The 21114-nt window shown below is 45.9% G+C and overlaps 1 protein-coding gene across 1 annotated transcript in view; it reads right to left on the bottom strand.

Annotated features, from left to right (window-relative positions):
• Window positions 1-21114, bottom strand: part of LOC129837365 (NADP-dependent malic enzyme-like) — a 119817-nt gene that overhangs the window by 9254 nt on the left and 89449 nt on the right. The window contains exons 6-8 of the mRNA XM_055903473.1: window positions 15140-15243; window positions 3341-3450; window positions 660-757 (exon numbers count right to left, since the gene is read on the bottom strand). Coding sequence (XP_055759448.1) covers window positions 660-757; window positions 3341-3450; window positions 15140-15243 — 312 coding nt within the window. The remainder of the gene's footprint in view (window positions 1-659; window positions 758-3340; window positions 3451-15139; window positions 15244-21114) is intronic.

The raw sequence follows: 21114 nt of genomic DNA, 5'->3' as shown, positions 1-21114 counted from the left end.
AGAGGGAGAGAGAAAGCCGATGTGATCGGAAGGCCTCTGTGCCCCACCATTCACTTCCCTGATCAAACAAGGATCAGCTTTCACCCCTAAACCTGCAGACCATTTACCCAGTTATTTATTACTCAGACTTAATATAATCTTGACTCTAGTTATATTAATGCACACCTTTCATTTTGGGATTTAATCCAACGTAGGTCAATGAAACACTTGAAAGGCTTAACAAGTCCTTTTCTTCTGTTCTCAGCACAATAACCCTTTACTGTAAATGCCCTCAAAGTTCTACAAATGACCATCTACTTCCCTTTCAATACAAAGTGGTCATGAATCAACATGGAAAACACACGAAACAAGGCATTTGAAAGGGGGTACTATAGTTCACAGTCAGGCCAAGAGCTCCAGAGTCTAAAAGACATTCTAAATGTCTCCCCATTACAAATGATGTTGTGCTAATCACAGTTTCATGGCCATGTTCTCCTGTTTATTAGAGACAGAGTCTGTTGAGCCACAGCCCAGAGGTCTACTAGACCTCAATTAAAAAGCTCAGTGATTGGGAATGGGAATTTGGAGCATTGGTTTGCGCTTATTTCTGATTCTGTCATAAGGGGCAATCAGTCTGCCGTGTTTCTGAGCAGAAGAAAAACAGGAGTGAATTTACCCACCTCCCCTGCACCCTGGAATACAATGGTGTGGTCTGACATCTTGCTCTTGGTGACACGAAGGGCAGCGAGTAGGCCGGCCACCGCCACTGCAGCGGTACCTGGGGGGGGGGGGGGGGGGGGGGGGGGGGGGGGGGGGTTTGGGGGGAGAGAGTGACATATATGATTTAGACCTGCAAGTGTGAGCTTTCCTCCAGTGAGTTCCTACTGCAGTGAGAGAGAGAGTATAAAAGACGGAAAACAGACAAAATAAAAGATGAGACGTATTAGAGACCCACACCGAAACACAATCTCCTCAGTACATCATAGGGCTTGTACAGCAAAAGTTCAATTGCTCTTTAAGTTGTCTGCAGTAATAGCAAGCAGATTTACCGAGACAGAGAATTAGAGAGAAAATATGTTTTAGATTAGCCTGCAGGTATCACAACGCTACCAGGGCTAATTTCTGGGGAATGTAGTTATATTTGACAGACAAACTAATGGCTCCTCAGACATGGTGTGACTGAATCTGTGGTCTCATTAACAAGAGCGGATACAAAAAGTTGTTCCGTGTCCCAAATGACACCCTATTCCCTGTATAGTGTGCACAAGGCCCATAACGCTCTGGTCAAAATCAGTCCACTACAGAGGGAATAGCGGTGCCGTTTGCGACACAGCCCGAGTCTGGAGTCTCGGGACTTACTGTTACATTACTGTTGTTTTCCACAGGACTATCAAACCCAACACACTGGAGAGAGAGCCATCAGAGAGAGGGATCAGAGAGAGGGATCAGAGAGAGCCATCAGAGAGAGGGATCAGAGAGAGGGATCAGAGAGAGACATCAGAGAGAGACATCAGAGAGAGACATCAGAGAGAGACATCAGAGAGAGACATCAGAGAGAGAGATCAGAGAGAGAGATCAGAGAGAGGGATCAGAGAGAGGGATCAGAGAGAGGGATCAGAGAGAGGGATCAGAGAGAGAGAGATATCAGAGAGAGGGATCAGAGAGAGAGAGAGATCAGAGAGAGAGAGAGATCAGAGAGAGGGATCAGAGAGAGGGATCAGAGAGAGGGATCAGAGAGAGGGATCAGAGAGAGGGATCAGAGAGAGGGATCAGAGAGAGGGATCAGAGAGAGGGATCAGAGAGCCATCAGAGAGAGGGATCAGAGAGCCATCAGAGAGAGGGATCAGAGAGAGGGATCAGAGAGAGGGATCAGAGAGAGAGATCAGAGAGAGAGGGATCAGAGAGAGGGATCAGAGAGAGCCATCAGAGAGAGGGATCAGAGAGAGGGATCAGAGAGAGGGATCAGAGAGAGCCATCAGAGAGAGGGATCAGAGAGAGGGATCAGAGAGAGAGATCAGAGAGAGAGATCAGAGAGAGAGATCAGAGAGAGGGATCAGAGAGAGGGATCAGAGAGAGAGAGATATCAGAGAGAGGGATCAGAGAGAGAGAGAGATCAGAGAGAGGGATCAGAGAGAGGGATCAGAGAGAGGGATCAGAGAGAGGGATCAGAGAGAGGGATCAGAGAGAGGGATCAGAGAGAGGGATCAGAGAGCCATCAGAGAGAGGGATCAGAGAGCCATCAGAGAGAGGGATCAGAGAGCCATCAGAGAGAGGGATCAGAGAGCCATCAGAGAGAGGGATCAGAGAGAGGGATCAGAGAGAGGGATCAGAGAGAGGGATCAGAGAGAGGGATCAGAGAGAGGGATCAGAGAGAGGGATCAGAGAGAGGGATCAGAGAGAGCCATCAGAGAGAGCCATCAGAGAGAGATCAGAGAGAGAGAGAGATCAGAGAGAGAGAAAGATCAGAGAGAGGGATCAGAGAGAGGGATCAGAGAGAGCCATCCGAGAGAGCATCAGAGAGAGGGATCAGAGAGAGCCATCAGAGAGAGGGATCAGATAGAGGGATCAGAGAGAGCCATCAGAGAGAGCCATCAGAGAGAGGGATCAGAGAGAGGGATCAGAGAGAGGGATCAGAGAGAGCCATCAGAGAGAGATTTCAGAGAGAGGGATTAGAGAGAGCCATCAGAGAGAGCCATCAGAGAGAGGGATCAGAGAGAGGGATCAGAGAGCCATCAGAGAGAGGGATCAGAGACCCATCAGAGAGAGGGATCAGAGAGCCATCAGAGAGAGGGATCAGAGTGAGAGCCATCAGAGAGAGGGATCAGAGAGAGGGATCCGAGAGCCATCAGAGAGAGGGATCAGAGACCCATCAGAGAGAGGGATCAGAGAGCCATCAGAGAGAGGGATCAGAGAGCCATCAGAGAGAGGGATCAGATAGAGGGATCAGGGGCTCGGTGTGTTTGTTTGAGTTAGTTGAGTTTGAATTAGTGCTCCATGAACAAGCTATCTGATTTAAACTGATTGATTGGATGAATGGATGTGTGTGCGCTCCCGCATGCGTTGGAGAAAAAAAAAGGGATATAGGGAGGAAGAGAAAGTGGAAATAGAAAAAAAGAGAGAAAGGGAAAGGAGGATGATTGATCGAGAGGGAGTTTGAGTGCATGTGATATGTGTGTGTGTGTGTGTGTGTGTGTGTGTGTGTGTGTGTGTGTGTGTGTGTGTGTGTGTGTGTGTGTGTGTGTGTGTGTGTGTGTGTGTGTGTGTGTGTGTGTTTGCACGTCGTGCGCGGGGTTCTTGTTAGCACGTTATCGAGTCTCTGTGCAATTGACGTCGGCATTTTGCAATTGAAGTAGACGTGTACCTTGGATGTCATCGTTGAACGTGCAGTACTGGTCGCGGTACTTGCTCAGCAGACGGAAGGCATTGGTATTAGCAAAGTCCTCAAACTGGATAAGACAATCCATTCCATACCTGTGGATAAGACAGCCAAGTCAGATAAGACCACATTCACATCCCTACCCCATTTTCTAGTCATTCGCCACAGGGCCAAGAGAGTTCAAACAAAGGAGAGCTGAAAATCAGAGTAATCACTTCCAGGACTGTGATAATGATGTGCGTCTACAGTACAGATGAATGTTGCCCACACACACACACACACACACCTCTGTGTAGCATGCTCTATATAGTGCATTGCCTATGCTTGTACCAAGTCCCTCTTCTACACCATAAGAATAAGGACCTTCACAGTTCTGGCCTGGAGAGGGCACTCCTTCACTGTTGAGGAGTTACATTTGAAACATGTGGAGTGGGTTGCTGTATGAGCGCGGTGTGTTTATGCATCCGACTAATTATGCATGCAAATAAGCATGCTTCAATGTGTAGGCTATGCCATCCAGCGATCTACTTTGTCAATGACTTGGGCCACGAAAATACAGTAAGAAACTTGGTGTTCAGGACTGATTCCACGACAGGCTATTTGCCTCTGCTTTAGTGACCCATCCTCAAACAGCTGTCCTTCAGGTTACTAGACAGGTGAAATGTCGGTCAAGAAGGGAGATCTACTAGCGACCGCAAAGGAACGGAAACACCATAAAACCCTGAGTAAATGGCAAGAGTAGCAGGACCACCTAGTAAATCATCCCCAGTCCACTTTCTACAAGCTAATCCACAGTCCACCTGACACCCTGTTCACCGACAGATAGACCTCGCCATCCACTGACACAAAACCCGACAAAAACACGATACACTTCTGTGTATAAGTGCGTTTACGAGTTGCTAAAATAGCCTGAGCAGAAAGTGACTCCTGGGTCCCATGCTCTCTTCCGCAGTGCTGTACATCTGTGAAAACAGAGTAAAAGAAGCTCTATTAGCCCAGTGTCACACAGATACAATAGGGGTAGAGGGAGGGACATGCACTTCTAATGAAAACTCCAGGGCTCGCATTTTGGCAGCATGGCGCGGGAGGAAATTGGGGACAGGTCGAGCAAACAGAGAGCGACGCCAGCCCGGAAGGTATGGACCCGTCAACCGAGGAGAGGGAGAGGTGATGTGAGTTTCGTCCCATTGTTCTGTATGGATCTTTCTAGCTCCAATATAACTTGGTTGTCTCTCCCCTCTGTCTTTGTCCTTCTCCATTATTTCTCTCTCTACCTCTCTCGTTCGCTCCTTCTCTCCATCTTTCTGGTAAGGCCCACCTCGTCATACCCGGCATATGGAAAATATTCAGTTCTGCAGCTTATTGTACAAATCACTAAAGCTGTTTCCCAGTTGGCCTTCTGCTGCTAAAAAGCTTAAGCATTCAGGGCAGGAGGAGGAGGAAGCATTGAGAGGGGGATGAGAATTGGAGAGGAAGGATGAGAGGATGAGAGTTGGGCTTCAGTGATAATAAAACTTTAGCTCCAGATCAGAGAGGTGGGTTCCATCACTGTGTCGGTCTGTCTGACCCCATATTCATCAGACACAGCCGTCTGTGATGCAGCACGTTCTGTAGGTGGCGATTGACGCAGGGAAGGACTTAACGAGCACTCAAAACGAGCACAGCAGGACCGTGGAGAGAAAATGTGTTTTCTATCAGGCAGAGGGGGAAAGCAAAGTACTAAAGCAGGGCAGCTATGGCTACGGGGAGGACGTGAGAAGCAGCCAAAAAGACACCGTAAACTTTTCGTCGTCTTGGGGCTCAGAGAGGCGCACAGCGAGAGAGGCGAGGATGCTGTTGCCACTGCAGCACCACTACCGCCCCCTACCGTGCTTTAGTGTATCGCTACGAGGTCACCTCAGTTCATCCAGGAAAACAGGCGCCCTCGCATTTCTTCAAAGGGGTGGTTTTGGAGGAAGAGGGTGGTGGCTCTTGTGACAGACAACAGTCATGCAGCTCTCGTGTTGCATGTGACAAAATCATGTAGTAAGGAGTAGATAGCTTCGAGTTGAAGCACAGACTGATTTATCCTGCTGATAGCTAGTACATGGTCAACACAGCTCTGTATATGAGTTCTAATGAGGACTGAATGGCCACAATCAATCAATCATGAGAAGACCTAAAGTGCTAAATCAGCCCATAACTCCATGATAACCATGAGATATTGGGGAAGATGGCTGTTATGGAAAAAAGGAACAATCCAAATCAAATCAAATTGTATTGGCCACATACACATGGTTAGCAGATGTTATTGTGAATGTAGCGAATTAGCAAAATCTAACATGTAATCTAACAATTCCACAACAACTGAAAAACTCTAGATCATTGTTATACTAATTTACGCGACGCATATAAGGCCCTCCCCCGCCCCCCTTTCGGAAAAGCTGACCACGACTCCATTTTGTTGATTCCAGCCTACAAACAGAAACTAAAACAACAAGCTCCCGCGCTCAGGTCTGTTCAACGCTGGTCCGACCAATCTGATTCCACGCTTCAAGACTGCTTCGATCACGCGGATTGGAATATGTTCCGCATTGCGTCCAACAACAATATTGACGAATATGCTGATTCGGTGAGCGAGTTCATTAGGAAGTGCATTGACGATGTCGTACCCACAGCAACGATTAAAACATTCCCAAACCAGAAACCGTGGATTGACGGCAGCATTCGCGTGAAACTGAAAGCGCGAACCACTGCTTTTAACCAGGGCAAGGTGACCGGAAGCATGACCGAATACAAACAGTGTAGCTATTCTCTCCGCAAGGCAATCAAACAGGCTAAGTCCCAGTACAGAGACAAAATCGAGTCGCAATTCAACAGCTCAGACACAAGAGGTATGTGGCAGGGTCTACAGTCAATCACGGATTACAAAAAGAAAACCAGCCCCGTCGCGGACCAGGATGTCTTGCTCCCAGACAGGCTAAACAACTTTTTTGCCCGCTTTGAGGACAATACAGTGCCACTGACACGGCCCCCTACCAAAACCTGCGGGCTCTCCTTCACTGCAGCCGAGGTGAGTAAAACATTTAAACGTGTTAACCCTCGCAAGGCTGCAGGCCCAGACGGCATTCCCAGCCGCGTCCTCAGAGCATGCGCAGACCAGCTGGCTGGTGTGTTTACGGACATATTCAATCAATCCTTATCCCAGTCTGCTGTTCCCACATGCTTCAAGAGGGCCACCATTGTTCCTGTTCCCAAGAAAGCTAAGGTAACTGAGCTAAACGACTACCGCCCTGTAGCACTCACTTCCGTCATCATGAAGTGCTTTGAGAGACTAGTCAAGGACCATATCACCTCCACCCTACCGGACACCCTAGACCCACTCCAATTTGCTTACCGACCCAATAGGTCCACAGACGACGCAATCGCAACCACACTGCACACTGCCCTAACCCATCTGGACAAGAGGAATACCCATGTGAGAATGCTGTTCATCGATTACAGCTCAGCATTTAACACCATAGTACCCTCCAAACTCGTCATCAAGCTCGAGACCCTGGGTCTCGACCCCGCCCTGTGCAACTGGGTCCTGGACTTCCTGACGGGCCGCCCCCAGGTGGTGAGGGTAGGTAACAACATCTCCACCCCGCTGATCCTCAACACTGGGGCCCCACAAGGGTGCATTCTGAGCCCTCTCCTGTACTCCCTGTTCACCCACGACTGCGTGGCCATGCACGCCTCCAACTCAATCATCAAGTTTGCGGATGACACTACCGTGGTAGGCTTGATTACCAACAACGACGAGACGGCCTACAGGGAGGAGGTGAGGGCCCTCGGAGTGTGGTGTCAGGAAAATAACCTCACACTCAACGTCAACAAAACAAAGGAGATGATTGTGGACTTCAGGAAACAGCAGAGGGAGCACCCCCCTATCCACATCGACGGGTCAGTAGTGGAGAAGGTGGAAAGTTTTAAGTTCCTCGGTGTACACATCACGGACAAACTGAATTGGTCCACCCACACAGACAGCGTCGTGAAGAAGGCGCAGCAGCGCCTCTTCAACCTCAGGAGGCTGAAGAAATTCGGCTTGTCACCAAAAGCACTCACAAACTTCTACAGATGCACAATCGAGAGCATCCTGTCGGGCTGTATCACCGCCTGGTACGGCAACTGCTCCGCCCACAACCGTAAGGCTCTCCAGAGGGTAGTGAGGTCTGCAGAACGCATCACCGGGGGCAAACTACCTGCCCTCCAGGACACCTACACCACCCGATGTCACAGGAAGGCCATAAAGATCATCAAGGACAACAACCACCCAAGCCACTGCCTGTTCACCCCGCTATCATCCAGAAGGCGAGGTCAGTACAGGTGCATCAAAGCAGGAACCGAGAGACTGAAAAACAGCTTCTATCTCAAGGCCATCAGACTGTTAAACAGCCACCACTAACATTTAGCGGCCGCTGCCAACATACTGACTCAACTCCAGCCACTTTAAAAATGGGAATTGATGGAAATTATGTAAAAATGTACCACTAGCCACTTTAAACAATGCCACTTAATATAATGTTTACATACCCTACATTACCCATCTCATATGTATATACTGTACTCTATATCATCTACTGCATCTTGCCATCTTTATGTAATACATGTACCACTAGCCACTTTAAACTATGCCACTTTATGTTTGCATACCCTACAGTACTCATCTCATATGTATATACCGTACTCTATACCATCTACTGCATCTTGCCTATGCCGTTCTGTACCACCACTCATTCATATATCTTTATGTACATATTCTTTATCCCTTTACACTTGTGTGTGTATAAGGTAGTAGTTGTGGAATTGTTAGGTTAGATTACTTGTTGGTTATTACTGCATTGTCGGAACTAGAAGCACAAGCATTTCGCTACACTCGCATTAACATCTGCTAACCATGTGTATGTGACTAATAAAATTTGATTTGATTTGATTTGATTTAATACACACACATCTAAGTCAAGGAATGGACTAAGAACATATACATATAAATATATGGATGAACAATGACAGAGCGGCGTAGGCAAGATGCAGTAGATGGTACAAAATACAGTATCCATATCCATGTACTCTGACTGTGACTTGGCAGGGGGAATACGTTCTCTCTACCGGTCCCTCCAGCTCCACTCCTCAGCTCCTCTGTCAACTAGACTGTCCACTCAGACTCCTAGGAGACAGAGTGGCTGCAGAGACAACTGGAAAACACTCCATCCGTCACTGTAGATTAGAGGGACAATGTGGGAAAAATTCTTCCTCCTTGCACCTGCTTATGGGAGTGTTCACAAGACAGTTAACCTAGCCTGGTCCCAAATCTGTATGTGGTGAATAGCCAACTCATTTGGTCGTACAACAACCATAAGAGTTGGCTTCAAAGCACAAACGGATCTTGGACCAGGCTAACCACATCTCCCTGGCACAACACACACCTGTGAGCTAAGGCTGTGTGTGTGTGTGTGTGTGTGTGTGTGTGTGTGTGTGTGTGTGTGTGTGTGTGTGTGTGTGTGTGTGTGTGTGTGTGTGTGTGTGTGTGTGTGTGTGTGTGTGTGTGTGTGTGTGGCCCTGCTGAAGGGGCTCAGAATAGGTCTGGGTTGCTTACGTATTGGTTAAGCTGTACCACATCAGGCCAAAAAACGCAGTGTTCCGAGGAAAAGTTGAAGAGACACACCCAGTAACGTAATGCAGGTAAACAAATACACTCACACACGCCAAAAAAACATTGCTGGTTATGTGCTACTGTACAGGGGAGAGGACACCATAGATCTCAACTCAACTAGGTTGGTCTAAGTCTAAAAGGTAGGCCTAAACTTTACTACAAACTGCCAGTCTCTTGTACACTGCACACTACACTATGGGGATAACATTTTAGGTGAGAAAACCATCAGGGAGACAGGTAGCCCTATGTTCCAAGAGGTAGCCTAGTTGGACAAAGAACGTGCATTGGTAAGCAGCTTAGATAAGTAGGCGACTCTTTCTCAAATTGCTCACAAATGACAGAGAATACTAACATGTTTTTTAGCCAAATATTATATATAAAAACGTGGGCCTACATTTAAGTCCTTTTTTCTATATTTTTTTTTTTAATGCGAAAATCTTCTAATATAATTGAGTTGATGCTTACGTTGTGTACATAACTCCAACGCATCGAGTGAACTGTCAAGCATGATCAACCTTAGAGGACATATGTAAGATCAAGAGAACATTTGTTAAGTGGATGATCACGGATTGTTTAAATCGGATTTGCGTCTGTAGCCTATAGCTAGAGCGGCTCTTAAAGAATGCGAGGCACAAAAAAATGTAAGGGTTGAATTTAAATATTGATTAAAGGGTACAGTGGTATTTCTGTAGATCGGCTCTAATCAACTCAAGTGTACTATTGTGTATAACTTCCTTGACTTGGTGACATCATCAAGGGGTTGGCATGGTTATTATTGCTAAGCGATGCGAGGTTAAGTAAAACAGTGTGGCGTTACCAGCATAATACTGTGATGTCACAACAGTGTTGACATGGAAGGTTGACGTAACTGAATCATGTGAGATTACATTGGTTACATTGAGGTCCTTATTAGAGGAGAGCATGACGAGAATGTACCTAACCGAAGTACATTTTGGCTGAACAGTGGGAGCGGCTCAGGTAAATTTGAATTTGGGATTAAGATACAGTACTTGCATAAAGTTACATGTGGAGAATGAAGGACAGACGTGCTGTTGCCACCTTATCTGTGCTTGAAACTGTATATCTGCCATTGTTTATCTCAATGGTGACATGTGATAGTGACTAATGGATCTTTAGAGTCACAAAGCCTGATGTCATGAGACGTAATCACATGCAGTTGTTTTTTTGTTTTTTTTTATTGCTTGTGGTCAAATTTCACAACTCTCAGTGCAAAACTCAAAAAGATCATCAAAAACGTTCATCCCATTTTCGATTGACTAATAAGTACGACAACACAAAATCACACAGTAACTTTTTCACCTAAATCAGTGTTTCATCTAGAAAGACCGTTCGTGTAAAGTTTCACAATGCAATCTCAAAATACTTTTCATGTGATCTTCTCATTTGCTTAAACACCTTGACTATGACTTAATCCAACTGTGCTTTAATGTTCATCACTTAATGATGGAGTATTTAAGGTTTCGATCTAGCAACCTTTCGGTAATGGCCCAATGCTCTAACCACTAGGCTACCTGCCACCCCTTTCTTTATATAGTATATAGTGCTGTTCAGGTACAGGACTATATACTTCAGTACTGTTACTATGATGCACATGCTACTTCACAATATCATATTGGTACTTTAAAAAATAACGAAACAAAATATATTGTTAGAGGATGACGGTGCTTGATGCTGCTGTTGAACCATCACAAGTAAGTGCCTGGACAATGTGGGGGAAACATCTCCATGTGCGCAGCTATCTCTGAAGGTAGTGATGTAGGATATTAGATCATTACTTGGGTCCTACAACGCTGCGCACTGTCAAGGTGAAGGGGTCACCTATGGCATTGTACGGGACAATGTCAGGTTCCACCATGCAGAAGTAGTTCAGGTATGGTTTTGGGCCCATCCCAGATTCGTGACCCTATACCTCTCCCCATACTCTCCTTTCCTCAAACCTATTGAGGAATTATTTTCAGCATGGTGGAGGAAGGTGTACGATTGCCATCCTCACGATTGCACCACCCTCCTTCTGGCTATGGATGAGGCATGCGGCAACATCAATGCAGACCAATGTCAAGCTTGGGTTCGCCATGCCAAAAGTTTTTTCCCCCGCGGTGCATGAACAATGAGGATATTCACTGTGATGTGGATGAGAATTACTACATGATTCCATATGTGTTAGTTCATAGTTTCGATGTCTTCACTATTATTCTACAATGTAGAAAATAGTAAAAATAAAGACAAACCCTTGAATGAGTAGGTGTGTCCAAACTTTTGACTGGTACTGTATATATTGTATATACAGAGGCCAATGGTGACCAGTGGCCTCTACAATCATGTTCCTACATTTCTTTTGTTTACTCTTTTATACACTTATTTTTTCATTCCTCTTATAAATCAAAATGCATTTCTTGGAGTCAAAGGTTTGTGTGTGCGTGTTGTTCGTGGGTCAGACCATAACTAATGCGGTCTTGAGTCAAACATAGATAGGGGTATGTGTGCTACCGGCAACTCTGTTGAGTAATATCGTTTTTTGTAGACAACAAGTGTTGCTTCATGAGGTTTATATGTGACACACACACACACACACACACACACACACACACACACACACACACACACACACACACACTTCACTGATATCGGCTACTCATTGGCGGATGGACTAGGGGTGGAGTGCACAGACGAGGCCTCCATCAATATGATACTTTCCTAGCACTGCTAAAGCCATCTGGGGGACGTCACCAGCACAATACAGACCTCTTTTGTTCTTGACACTTTCATTCTTCTGTGATTTACGACTTGCGTGGATAATACACATTCGTACGGAAGGAAATGACTTGCCGGCACGGGAAAACACTTAAGACGATCACCTTTTGATGGGGCGCTGAGGTTTCTCACTAACTGACAAACTTCCCCTACAGTGAGTGTAAAGCCTTTTGACACACTAAAATGTTTGAAATCCAAGATGGCTTTGAGAGATGACAGCAGATTTCCCATGTGGAGGATCGCTCAGACGCGGCGGTGTTACGTCTGGACCGGCGCGTGGGATAAAGAGGACAAATTAAAGACCCTGGCTCCTTGAGGCAACTTAATTCCAGGCCCGATGAAACCTAAACTTGCACCTGGAATCTTTCCGGAAGTGTCCTCTATTTCCAGGTTTGAGGGGGGCGACAGAAGGAGGCATGAAGTGGGTCTTGTTCCTCTGTGTGCATACCAAGGAGTCGCTGGCCTCCATAAAGAATGTCATGGACAAGGGCGCTCTGTCCAAACACAGCTGTCCAAGCAGGATAACTCACACACACACTGTCCTAAACTTTACATATACCTGTACAGCACACACACACACACACACACACACGCCAGAGTCAGGCCCTGCTAGCTCAGTATTTGTTTCCATCTCCCTGTGTGTGCATCCACATTGGCTGCCTGTTCTTTAAGTGTCCCTGGGGGGGGGGGGGGGGGGGGGTTGGCGGGCTGAGGGGCCTAAGGGGCTGAGGGGCCAGAGAGGCTGAGAACTAAGCCTTCTTAATAAAGCCCCAGCATCTCGCCTCCCTCTTTCCTTCTCTCCCCCAGAGAGCAAACATCTCTCAGCGACACGCATTATTTCCCAAAATCCCCTCTCCATCATTAAAGACGGACACACAGTCTGCATTCCTTCTCCCCCTCCATCCCCATCTACCAAAGAGGTTTAGCCCAAAGCTGGCCCCGTAACCATGGCGACGGACAAACAGAAAGCCGGACGACAGAGTTGTTGGGTTCAAAAGAGGGAACCTTTGCTCATTAAATTATTTGACATGGGGACAAAAACGTGGGGGGGGGGGGGGGGGGGGGGGGGGGGGGGTCGAGAGGCACAGAGAGGGGCAGAAGTAAAAAAGATCCTCGACTTCTCAGGCATTGAAATACCGTGCGTGCTGCCCCGTACACCAACCCCAATTCATGCAAACCTGAGGAGGCCAACTCTCATAGAACCAATTGGATTGCAAAGGAAACTTCTCCTGTTCAGCATTTGAAAACGTTCTTGCCAGTTAGAGAGGGCTCTTCACCCAAAAGATCAAAGACTTGAACAGTGTCTAGACTCTTGGTGGGCCTTGGTTCCTCTGGTTTAAAATATTGTGGGGGAGCGTGTTGACTGTTTTCTTTCTGTATTCTTTTCCAATAGCCTGGCCAGCGACTAAAGGAGGAGACACATGTAGACTGTTTTCACAGGAGCCATCTTGGACAAGACCGTGGCCTGAAATCAATGACAAACGCTTGCACGGCCTTTGATGAGCGAATATATAAAAATATATATGAGGCAGCGTGAGTATAAAAAGCAGCTTCAGAATATAAAGTGGCACCAAATGAGTGCACGGCCCGCCTAAGAGCTCTCTCTGTTTCTCTCAAAATGAAACAAGAATATTATTAAAAACTCCCAGACTATAATCATTCATTCCTTCATTCATTCAATCTCCAAACCCATAATCATTTGTTTTCCGCCAATCCGGCTCTTTCGGGGAAAAGCTCTGCCGTTCCCCGGAGTTGTGAAGCCACCCGGTTATTAAGGAGTCATGGCTTTCCCCTGCCAGTTGGAGAGGCCCCAGACCCTGGTCTCTGCTCTGCTCTGGCCTCTGTGGAGCTGAGCTGGTCTGACATTAAGCAAGGCCACATGTGACCGGGGGTGGTCAGGGGCAGCTTTCTGTCACCGAAGACAAAACATCAGTCACTACAGTGACAGGGCTGGACACACTCCAAGCCCAGGGGGAACGTATAGGCATCTCCATATTCATCCCCTTATTTATACAGTCATCCATCCCCACAAAGTGACAAAATATCCAATATGAATGTACAAATCTAATGTAGATATGGAATATCAAACAGCACTATATCTAGTTATGCATCTAAGCCCAGCGAGCCCATCTCTGACCAATTCTATCCTGCCATGTCAAGCACAATACTGAACGTTTTGGAGACTGGGGTTTGAAAGGGCTAGATTGGTTACATCACTAGGGTGCAGGATATGATGGGTCTGTTGTGTGTGTGTGTGTGTGTGTGTGTGTGTGTTTTAGAAACTTGGTGAACGGGGAACTCAGTGTGGTCGGGTATCTTTCTCAGTGTCTGACCACTTAAGTCAGCACTCAGAAACGGCCTCTACCCACAAACCAGAGGCACATACACCCTCACATTCCAACCGTGTAAACGGGAGGTTCAGATATGATGTATAAGCTCAGCAGACCCACACCACCACGGCATCAGCATGAGGTTAGCTTGAGAACGAGCCTGTGCTCTTTCGTCTGATGTGTAAATCGGAACTATAGTACGACAACATGTCGACACACAGGCTCGGGACGGTATGTCGACTAAAGCTGGGCGATACGGACAAACATCCATATCGCGATAAATTGCCTGAATTGATGCAATAACAATAGAAAGAGAAATAGAAAGATATACGTTCCTAACATTAATGTGCACCATAGTTTATTTATTATCCTTCTACTACTAGTTTGATGGTTGAAGCCATCAATTGTACCATTAACAATCCCCCATATTAGCAAGCTTATTTCATTTCAAACTTGACATTTCTGTAGCATAAGCTACTTATCGTAAACAATAGCAGCAAAGTGCCTGCAATAAGTGCCCAATAGACATTATTGGTAAATAATCCACTGTGTAGTTTTGGAATCACTTCTATTGTGAATAAGAATAGAATACGTTTTTTAAACACTTCTACATTTAATGTGGATGCTACCATGATTATGGATAATCATAAAGAATTGTGAATAATGATGAGAGAGAAAGGTAGAGGCATAAATATCACCCCCTCCCCCCATTTTTTTTTTAACCTACACTGTTATTGGTAATGGTAAGAGGTTAACCCTTTCAGAGTCACTGTCCTGAACTTTAGATAAAACAGTGTGGAAGACGGAAATGTTGGTGTGATTCTTGGGCAGTAGTCATTTACCTCATTTTCACTATGGTCAACCTTAACCATACTGTGCTGGCTCAGATACTTTTTTGGGGCACGTGGTCCTTTCCAGCTTGGTTCCAGTAACTATGGTGGATGTGTGACCAGACGAACCCAGTACATCTCGGCTTGGCTCAGTAGTGTGAAAATAGCTCTACTGTACCTGTCCGACACTGCCTTCATAAACTCCTCCAGCAGGTCATCATAAGCCTGGCCTCGAATCCTCTTGTGTCTCAGCCCGATGTACAGAGGGTCCTTCAGCAGCTCCTAGAAAAATGGAGGGGGGGGGGGGGGGTCAGTTCATACAGCTTTTTCCATCTGCAGCAGCTGGGTATGTCATACACACTGTAGGAGCAGACATCACACTGTGAGGCATGAGAGAGAGGAGTTTAGTCTGATTGGATTCCATCTGCTCCTGCATTTTAGACCACTACTTATCTAAAAAAGACTGGGTTAGAGTCCCCAAGGCCGCTATCCTTCAGACTCAGATACCACTGACCCATCACCAAATCAAGTGTTGGCCTTATCACCCTTGTTGGATTGATTTCCATTTCTGTTGTCACTTCTCACTCCTCGCAAGGGCTATTATGGGAGAAACAAAGTCAGACTCGCTGGTAACGCTTAGACCCCTAAATGACCTCGTTGCTGTAGGTAAAAGCTCAAATTAAGCTTCGGGACAAAAATATGTGGAAGTCATTTGCTGACAGTCATTGGAAGAAGTAATCCACTCTCCCAAAACTCTTCGTAGAAAACTGTCCTCTGGTCAGAAAAGTGCATCTTTTTTGTGTGCAATTACAACAGGTTAAGCCTTAAATCGGCCTATCATGTCCCTTTACTAGTGATTCCAATGCCGCTGGTGCTGGCTGGATTTGTGTCAGGCCTAAATTATGGATAAAAAACACCACACCCTTTCACCAAAGGAGGAACCAATATGATGGGAAAGGTGAAATTAGGTTTGGTTACCATCACAAAGTCCAGTTCACATCCTGAGTAGTTAGTCCGTTTTATTGTGTTCCAAGCTGGCGTGTTATGAATGTTGTTTCGGAGACGGCCAGATTGAGACAGAGAGAAAGAGGGATTGACTAACTATGCTGGCACGTCAGCCCTTTGATTGAGGCCTGAGTCCAGGTCGAGTGCGCGCGCGCGTGTGTGTGTGTGTGGGAGAGGAGAGCAATGGCATCTGATATTATAGTGAATATTTAAAAAGGGTTAAAGGGCTTTGAGAGGACAAGAGGACTCATTCTCTTCAAACACAGACCAGGGTAGGATTCTGAGAAGTTTAATTTGTCAGCCTTAATATATGTCTCTGCTGTAGCCCCTCACATCTCTTCAGGGAGTGGAAGAGATGAGGCTCTCCTCTATTCATAATGTTAAGTGCTCCCTTTACCCCAATGGATGGAGAGATGAAGGGATGAGAGGGAGGAAGGCGTGGAGTTGGGATAAGGATCAGGAGCAGAGGTCGCTGGGCATGTGTGTGTGTGTGACAGTATGTGGGTATGTGTGTGTGTGTTTCTGTGTGTGTAGCTTGTCTGCATGTCTGTGGTGATCCTGATGGAGTGCTTGGTGAAGAGGGGCCTGGGTTTAGAGGGACCCTGTATGTGATTTATCACACACACACACACACATACACACACATACACACACACACTTTGATGTGCACTTAACACACACACTACATCATCTCCACTCTGCAATGTGTCTCTTCTTTGATGTGGTCAGCTAGTGTGTTTTATTGTGTCTTTTTATACTGTACTTCTTCTATTTGTCTTATCTATCTCTGGCATGTCTGTAAAGAGAGCCACTTGGAGCCAGGTTCTAAACGCGGGATGTCCTCCCTAGGCTACTGCCAGTCTTCTACCCCCATCCCCAATCCTCCTGGCCCCCCTGTCTGCCTCACTGTTTGCTTCAGTGGGGGCTCCTCAGAAGAGGAAGGGGAGGACCATCCTCCTCAGTGAATTTCCTTTTTAGATAAAACTACACTAAATATATTCGTATTTCACCAAATAATTTATTAAAACACACTGTTTTGCAATGAAGGTCTACAGTAGTCTCAACAGCACTCTGTCGGGTAGCACTATGGTGTAGCTGGAGGACAGCTAGCTTCCGTCCTCCTCTGGTTACATTAACGAGGCTCATGGTTCTCACCCCCTTCCATAGACTTACACAGTAATTATGACATCTTCCGTAGGACGTCCTCCAACCTATTAGAGCTCTTGTAGCATGAACTGACATGTTGTCCACCCAATCAAAAGATTAGAGAATGAATCTAGTAAGCATAAGCTACAGCTAGCTAGCACTGCAGTGCAAAACATGTTTTGCGTAGTTGACTCCGAGAGAGAAAGACAATAGTTAAACAGTTTTGAACAAATTGTGACAATGATCTAGGCTGTGTGTAGCAGTTATGATACGGTTTGGCTTGGAAAGTTTTTTTCACCTGGTCACATACAGCTGATGTGTTGTGAATTGAAGTCCACAAGCAAAGGGAAAAGGTGAGAAGCAGGAGAGCGCATAGATGTGAAAAGGAATACAACGTGGCTGCTATGAAAGTGAACTCTGAAGGGACACCCAACTTTGGGTCCAGGAGAGCCCACCCAACACATTGTGTGGGATGACATCACCGGGGTCTCATTTCAGTGTGTGTGTTGTGACACAGAGGTTATACCAGGTAATATCAGTGAAAGAGAAAGGGAGAGAAAGAGCGAGTGAGTGGGAGAGCGAAAGAGCGAGATGAGAGAGGGACAACTTTCCCATAACACTCACTGTTTAGTTTATTTCCCACAAGCCACATTTAGATTAACGGCCATTTAGAGAAAAACAAATGTATGTGTTGTATACTCACTCTACAGATCTGTTTACTGGGAGGGAAAACAACGTGCAGACACAGAGACATGTCTTACTGATGAGTGTGAGTGTATACAGCTGAAGTCGGAAGTTTACATACACTTAGGTTGGAGTCATGAAAACTTGTTTTTCAATCACTCCACAAATTTCTTGTTGACAAACTAGTTTTGCAAGTCGGTTAGGACATCTACTTTGTGCATGACACAAGTCATTTTTCCAACAATTGTATACTGACAGATTATTTCACTGTATCACAATTCCAGTGGGTCAGACGTTTACATACACATAAGTTGACTGTACCTTTAAACAGCTTGGAAAATTCCAGAAAATTATGTCATGGCTTTAAAGCTTCTAATAGGCTAATTGACATCTTTTGAGTCAATTGGAGGTGTACCTGTGGATGTATTTCAAGGCCTACCTTCAAACTCAGTGCTTATTTGCTTGACATCATGGAAAAATCAAAAGAAATCAGCCAAGACCTCAGAAAAAGAATTGTTGACCTCCACAAGTCTGGTTCATCTTTGGGAGAAATTTCCAAATGCCTGAAGGTACCACGTTCATCTGTACAAACAAAAGTACACAAGTATAAACCCCATGGGACCACGCAGCCGTCATACCGCTCAAGAAGGAGACACGTTCTGTCTCCTAGAGATGAACGTACTTTGGTGCAAAAAGTGCAAATCAGTCCCAGAACAACAGCAAAGGACCTTGTGAAGATGCTGGCAGAAACAGGTACAAAAGTATCTATATCTACAGTAAAACGATTCATATATCGACATAACATGAAAGGCCGCTCAGATAGGAAGAAGCCACTGCTCCAAAACCGCCATAAATAAGCCAGACTACGGTTTGCAACTGCACAACTGGGGACAAAGATCGTTCTTTTTGGAGAAATGTCCTCTGGTCTGATGAAACAAAAATAAAACTGTTTGGCCATAATGACCATCGTTATGTTTGGAGGAAAAAGGGGGAGGCTTGCAAGCCGAAGAACTCCATCCCAACCGTGAAGCACAGGGGTGGCAGCATCATGTTGTGGGGGTGCTTGCTGCAGGAGGGACTGGTGCACTTCACAAAATAGATGGCATCATGAGGAGGAAAATTATGTGGATATATTGAAGCAACATCTCAAGACATCAGTCAGGAAGTTAAAGCTTGGTTGCAAATGGGTCTTCCAAATGGACAATGACCCCAAGCATACTTACAAAGTTGTGGCAAAATGGCTTAAAGACAACAAAGTCAAGGTATTAGAGTGGCCATCAGAAAGCCCTGACCTCAATCCTATTGAAAATTTGTGGGCAGAACTGAAAAAGTGTGTGTGAGAATGGAGGCCTACAAACCTGACTCAGTTACACCAGCTCTGTCAGGAGGAATGGGCCAAAATTCATCCAACTTATTGTGGGAAGCTTGTGGAAGGCTACACGAAACGTTTGACCCAAGTTAAACAATTTAAAGACAATGCTAACCAAATACTATTTGAGTGTATGTAAACTTCTGACCCACTGGGAATGTGATGAAAGAAATAAAAGCTGAAATAAACCATTCTCTCTACTATTATTCTGACATTTCACATTCTTAAAATAAAGTGGTGATCCTAACTGACGTAAGACAGGGAATGTTTACTAGGATTAAACGTCAGGAAATGTGAAAAACTGAGTTTAAATGTATTTGGCTAAGGTGTATGTAAACTTACGACTTCAGCTGTATGTCTGTGTGTGGAAAATAGACGAGAGAGAGAGGTGTGCATCTGTGTATGTGCTTGTGTATGTGATGAGATTCAAGAGAGCTGAATGATGCGTCTTTAACAGAAACAGTGTGTGCGTGTGTGCGTTTGTCAGAGGGAGAGAGGGAGATGTCCACAGGTAGCAAGAACCCCACAGCGCAGCACATCCCATAAATCACAAACATCCTATACAGGAGCTCTGCCATATCCCATCTGTTCACTGTACATGCTCCCAAAACATTACCCCTGGACATGCTCCCAAAACATTACCCCTGGGGACATGCTCCCAAAACATTACCCTTGGACATGCTCCCAAAACATTACCCCTGGGGACATGCTCCCAAAACATTACCCTTGGCCATGCTCCCAAAACATTACCCTTGGACATGCTCCCAAAACAGTACCCCTGGGGACATGCTCCCAAAACAGTACCCCTGGGGACATGCTCCCAAAACATTACCCCTGGGGACATGCTCCCAAAACATTACCCTTGGACATGCTCCCAAAACATTACCCCTGGACATGCTCCCAAAACATTACCCTTGGACATGCTCCCAAAACATTACCCTTGGACATGCTCCCAAAACATTACCCTTGGACATGCTCCCAAAACATTACCCTTGGACATGCTCCCAAAACATTACCCTTGGACATGCTCCCAAAACATTACCCCTGGACATGCTCCCAAAACATTACCCCTTGCTTTATCATGTTCTGGAATTACACACTACCACAGGGAGAAGAAACTGACTGGGGGAGATCCAGGCCGAGTCTCACATAGCACCCTACAGTATTTCCTAATTCCTATATACTTTTGACCAGGTCCCATAGGGAATAGGGTGCCATTTTGGACACAACCCAGTCTTTCCAGTCAAGGTCCAGACGTCGCATGCCTGACCTCAGTCAAGGACTCCTCATACCTACCCAAGGTCAGAAATAAGCCGATAATAACAGTCCTGTTTTCAATGATTTACTGCCTACCTCCCGCCACCTCCTACCGCTGTGTAACCCTTTGTCTGTAGGGGCTGGAGCATGGCATCAGGCATGAGACCAGTGTGTCTGAGATAATATATGATGAGTCATGCCAAAGGAACTCCATGTGGTTTAAGACACACAGGCACTTTATTTATCATATTACAACTCATTTGGCCTGTCATCGCTTTAGAACAATGGAAAACTAGAGACTAGAGTGCAAGGTCCTAGTTCTCCTGAGGTTGTGTATCACATGCGCGCACACACATACATCTGCGCGTGTGTCGAGGCATACATGGGTGCGCCCGTGCCTGAATGAGTGTTTGTGTGCCTGTAGTGATCCTGATGGAGTGCTTGATGGCACATGCTGCTGCCAGGGTGGGCGAGTTGATTTTTAAGGTAAATGTGCTTGGCTTGTCATAAACTCTGTCAGATGCTGCTGTGTGAGATTATTTTGCAGTGCTACATCTGCAAACACTTTACACGTTTGGAAAACAAGAGGCAGAGACCTGTAAATCCCCGGAGTGTGAGGAAGAACACCTTTTCACACATGAAGGTTACGACCCATTCTAGCACTGTGTGATTTGAAGAACTGCCCATTATTC

Source organism: Salvelinus fontinalis, chromosome 38 (assembly GCF_029448725.1).
Source record: "Salvelinus fontinalis isolate EN_2023a chromosome 38, ASM2944872v1, whole genome shotgun sequence".
In the NCBI taxonomy this organism is placed as follows: Eukaryota; Metazoa; Chordata; class Actinopteri; order Salmoniformes; family Salmonidae; genus Salvelinus; species Salvelinus fontinalis.
Note: the sequence above shows the minus strand (reverse complement) of the source record. Positions and strands in the feature narration are given on the sequence as shown.